Genomic DNA, 5476 nt, shown 5'->3' with positions numbered 1-5476 from the left:
GAAGATTAACTCTTTTTACCAAAGCGGGAAGGTCAATATTACCATAGTTACTTGTAATCAGGTTTTGAAAACTTGAATACAAGTAAATAGAAAAAATGAAAGAGGGGAAAATCTTGCACATTTACAACTTGCATTTAATGAACCAATTAATTGGGAAGATTATTTTTGAAAACCTTGGGAACAACCAAAATGCTCTATAAATAGGTAAAGAAGCCACCATGTTGGGATTAAAAGCAACAAGCAAATCAGTTTTACATTCAATCCTCTCCACAAAAATGACTTGGAAAGAGAGATATTTTTGACGTCAAACACTCATCAATGATTTGAGAATGCAAGACATGTTTGAAATGTGGCAACAAGAGCGAACTTCATTCTCCAAAAAGTGGCAAGAACCAACAAAAATAGATTCAAAAACATCTCCAATAAATGCAAGATGTGTTTCTTAAAACCGTTCAATCTAAAAAATGTAGCAAGAACCAATGATTTTCAACAACATAGCAAAAATGTGGGACGGAGTTAGAGGAAGAATGCCACAAAAATTGGTTTTGTGGGAGCAAGAGTGCAGATCGGGTTCTTCCTCTTCAACTTCAAGTAAAACATGCCCTCCAAAGATGCAATCGAATTTTTAAAACCCCTTTATAAGTTTTAAATTGCATTGCTTTTCCTTCGCTTGATCAATTTTAGGCTTGAAAGGAAGAGGAGCAAAAAGAAATAATAGAAAAACTTGTAATATAAAAATAAAATACCCATTACAAGTTTTAGAAACAAAAAAGGATATAAAGACTTGTAATAGGGAAATAAAATCCCTATTACAAATAAAAAGAATAAAAACATAAAAACTTGTAATAGGGAAACAAAATTCCCATTACAAGTAAACATAAGACACAAAACAAAAAAAACTTTAATAACCTTAAAAAGACTTGTAATAGGGTCCCTATTACAACTTAAAAGCACAAAGTAGGAAATTTTATGAGAAGTTACAAGTTCTCATTAAACTTGTCATTTTAAATTCACTTGCAATTTGTCCAATATGTTCCTACAACAACTTAAAAGACATAAAAAGCAAGGGGGAAATAAAAAGTAAGTTACAAGTTTTAAATAAAGTGCACTTATAATTGTTTTAAAATTTCCCTACAACACAAAAACAAGAGAAAATTAAAACTTGCAATCAAAGGAAAATTTTCCACAGAAGAAAAAACCTCAAAATTGAAGGAAATACATAGCAAACAAACTCAAAATGCGATGAAATTTGAAACGTGAATCAAATATGGACCGAAGATCAATCCAGTTCAACAAAAAACAAATATTTTGCCTCGAGAAGCATGGCTTAAGAGTAAAATCTTCAACCTGCTATGATTGCTCTGAAACCTGAATTTGCACAGAAAGCTAGGAAAAAGAAGACGAAAAGTCACCAAAATTTGGACAATGATGGCAAAGATAGCTCCCAATGATTTGACACTAACAAATCTGAGTTTTGCACCTCGTAAAATGTGCCTTGGAGACAAAATGACATTTAAACCAATTTTTTTAAAGATTGTCACATTTTGAAAATTCAAAAATGAAGACAACACACCTATAACATAATACCAACTTGTCCAAACTTTTAAAATAATAAAAAATTAAAATTAATATTTAAAAAAAATTACAATAAAAATAGACAATAAAATTAATGTTAAAAATTTACAATAAAAAATGGATTACTAAATTTATAATATAAAATTGAACCATAAAATTAATATTTAAACATGTATAATATAAAATGGAATGTAAAATATACAATAAATATTTACATATTAAAAAAATGGACTGTAAAATTTAACATTGCACGTGTAGCATGAATAAAAGAACCCCCTAATTAAATTACCATTCCCCCTATTACCATTCAACGGGAAATTCTCAGGCATTAACAGCTTGAGACATCTTTCCTCAGCACACTTTCCTATGCTGAAAAAATTGTTTAAAATTTATTGGCTTGCTTTTCATTGGTGGAATCTATTTTTTTCCCATTGATAAATAGAAGATGAAGATGATGCTTCCTCTGCTACTCTAACAATGAAGATGAAGATGATGATGATGCTTCCTCTGCTACTCTTTCGCTCTCTCTCTCTGCTGCCTCCTCACATGGCAGAGTCTTCCAATCATTCTGATGAAGCAGCTCTCATGGCTTTCAAAGCTGCTATCTCTCTCGATCCATATAATTCCTTACTCCATTGGAATCCCAATCACACCTGTAATTGGACTGGCATTACCTGCTCTTCTCGTCGACAGCGTGTGGTTTCCTTGAATCTCACTGGTATGGGATTACTTGGCCCCATCTCTCCCTTTCTCGGAAATCTTTCCTTCCTCAGAGTACTTGATCCCAAAAATAATAGCTTCCACGGCCGTATTCCATATCAGCTTGGAAGGCTATTTCGCTTGAGAAGGCTTTGGTTGTCTGTTAACAATTTAAGTGGAAACATTCCCCCTGAATTTAGTCTCCTTTCACATTTAGAAGCCATAGGATTACGAGCAAACAACTTGACAGGTATTATCCCACATTTCTTAGGAAACATGTCCTTTTTAAATATCCTTGATTTGTCCGAAAATACACTCCAAAGTGGTATTCCTGCTGAGCTAGGTATGCTTAGTCAGCTATACTGGCTTAATCTTGGCTTCAATAACTTAACAGGGTTGATCCCCGTTGCCCTTTCAAATTGCACTCGTCTCCAAATTTTGGAGCTCTGTGCTAACAACTTAAACGGCCCAGTTCCATGGGAGTTTGGAAGGCTGTCAGAGTTGCAACATGTGTATTTATGGCAAAATCAACTCAGTGGAGAAATACCCCGCTCAGTGGGGAATTGGAGTCAGCTGGAACGCCTGGAATTGGAGATCAACCAACTGAGCGGCACAGTGCCCCTGGAATTTGGTAAAATGAAGCAGCTGAGACAGTTATTTTTGTGGGGAAATCAATTTGTGAGTGGAAGCAGTGGTTTGCCTATTCTAACAGTGTTAACTAATTGCTCCAGCTTGGAAGATCTTGAATTGGCATTTAATCATCTCACTGGCGTCGTGCCCACTTCAGTTGGTCGCCTTTCAAATTCACTCTCCTTTTTAGCCTTAGACTCAAATGAAATAGGGGGAAACATACCAGAAGAGATTGGTAACCTCACAAATTTAGCGACATTATATCTAGGTGCAAACCGATTCAATGGGACCATTCCATCTGCACTCGGCAAACTTCCAAATCTGGAAAGATTAGATCTGGAGGCAAACAATTTACAGGGAAGAATTCCAGAAAGTTTTGGACAATCAATAAGGCTTGGATTGTTGTCACTCAGTGAGAATATGCTTTCAGGTCAAATTCCAGATAGTCTTGGCGAGCTTCCACAATTAAGAGACCTTTTTCTGGATCACAATCAACTATCAAGTAAAATACCTGCCAGTTTAGGGAGAAGTCAGACATTGGAGACGGTGGACTTTGCCCACAACAAACTAACAGGAAACATACCTCCTGAAGTTGCAGGTCTTCAAAATCTCCAGTTTTATTTCAATGTTTCCAGCAATTTCTTGCAAGGTTCTATTTTGGAAATGAGTAAAATGGTTATGGTTTTAGCTATAGATCTTTCTCAAAACAATTTTTCCGGTGTCATTCCTAGTGCACTAGCAAGCTGCAAGGGTTTGGAATATCTACATCTTTCTTGGAATGCATTTGAGGGGCCAATCCCTGCATCACTAGCAGATCTGCAAAATCTGCAGTACATGGATCTTTCTCGCAATAATTTGTCAGGTATGATACCGGTGACTTTCAAAAAGATGAAAATGCTTCGACATCTCAATCTCTCTTCAAACAAGTTGACTGGAGAGGTCCCAAAGGGAGGAGCTTTCGCAACACTCGACGCCTCAGAAGTTATGGGAAATCTTGGCGTCTGTGGTGGATGGATAAACTTGCCACCATGCTCTCATTCCAATCACAAACAGCCATTAGTATCCAAAATGGTGATTATTCCTGTGATAGTAGGCATTGCAATTTTGATCATGTCTCTTCTATTGGTAGCATTTTCTTATATATTATGTAGACATTCTAGTACCCCTGCTCTCAATGTATGGCCCCCAAAAATTTCATATGAAGAACTTGTAGATGCAACTGGTGGGTTTAGTGATGAAAATCTTTTAGGAATTGGTAGCTTTGGGTCAGTTTATAAAGGAATTTTAAAGAATGGTACAAATATTGCTGTTAAAGTTCTCAAGTTGCAAGATCAACATGTTCGCCAAAGTTTTAGCAGAGAATGCAATGCATTAAAGAGAGTTCGACATCGCAATGTAATAAAAATAATTTCAGCATGTTCCAATCTTGATTTCAAAGCCTTAATTCTTCCATTCATGTCAAATGGAAGTTTAGAGAGATGGTTGTATCATTCAGAAGGTGGTAGATGCAGATTAAATTTGAGTGATCGAATAAGGATAGCAATGGAGATAGCAGAAGGAATGGCATATCTTCACCATTATTGCTTTGTTCAAGTGATTCACTGCGACCTTAAGCCCAACAATGTCCTATTAGGAGATGACATGACTTCATACATAGCAGATTTTGGCCTTTCCAATATTATTTTCGGCAATTCTGTGGATTCTTTGACTTCTACAGATGCACTTAAAGGATCTGTTGGCTACATTGCACCAGGTATATATTTCTCATTATTTCATTATGCATTTTGCTGGTTTTCTTTATTTTATAAATCATCAAATGCTTCAAATGACTTAAGAGTCTTTGATCCTTGTTTATTTGTTATTATAGAATATGGTATAGGTGGAAAGCTTACTACAAAAGGAGATGTATATAGTTATGGAATTTTAATTCTAGAGTTGTTAACAAGGAGGAGACCAACAGATAATATGTTCACTGAAGGAATAAATCTACAAAAATGGATAGAAATGCATTTTCCAAATAGAATCTCAGATGTGGTGGATAATTGTTTGCTTATAGATGCTCATGAATCGGGGACATCAATGGTAATAGAATGCCTTACTCAATTTATACAAATTGGGCTCTTTTGCACAAGGGAGTCACCTCAAGAGTGACCTGATATGACTGAGATAGTTGATAGATTAAATACAATCAGAGGTGCATTTCTTGGTACACCTAAAACTCCTCAGTTACCAATAGACATCTCACCTTTTCTTGACAATACAAGAGGTATAAATATGGCTGGTTCAGGGAACGATGAAGGTTCATCTACATCTACTTCCTAGGTCTACATAGCCAACTAGATAATAATAATGTCCATGTATTATATTTTGTAGTTGATTATGTATTGTGAGGAGATGAAATAATGTTTAGATTGTGATATTTATAATGTATAGAATATTGTGACATTATTTATGAAACATTTGAAATTGTGAGCAAAAAGGAGATGTGCATGTTGTTTATTTTCGGTTATATGAATCATACAAATTTAAAAGTTTATAATATTAGATGTTTTATTTTTTAATTGAGAAGATA

At 35.1% G+C, this 5476-nt stretch overlaps 1 protein-coding gene across 1 annotated transcript; it reads left to right on the top strand.

Moving 5' to 3' along the window:
• The first annotated feature begins 2121 nt into the window (after nucleotides 1-2121).
• On the top strand, nucleotides 2122-5055 carry LOC131053640 (putative leucine-rich repeat receptor-like serine/threonine-protein kinase At2g24130). The gene has a single exon (XM_057988248.2). It carries the CDS (start codon nucleotides 2122-2124, stop codon nucleotides 5053-5055), a length of 2934 nt encoding a protein of 977 aa, XP_057844231.2.
• Nucleotides 5056-5476: the final 421 nt, after the last annotated feature.

Source organism: Cryptomeria japonica, chromosome 8 (genome assembly GCF_030272615.1).
Source record: "Cryptomeria japonica chromosome 8, Sugi_1.0, whole genome shotgun sequence".
NCBI classification, from domain to species: Eukaryota; Viridiplantae; Streptophyta; class Pinopsida; order Cupressales; family Cupressaceae; genus Cryptomeria; species Cryptomeria japonica.
Note: the sequence above shows the minus strand (reverse complement) of the source record. Positions and strands in the feature narration are given on the sequence as shown.

Coding starts and splice junctions, on each gene's coding strand:
- LOC131053640 (XM_057988248.2), top strand. CDS start 2,122: ATGGCAGAGTCTTCCAATCATTCTGATGAAGCAGCTCTCATGGCTTTC.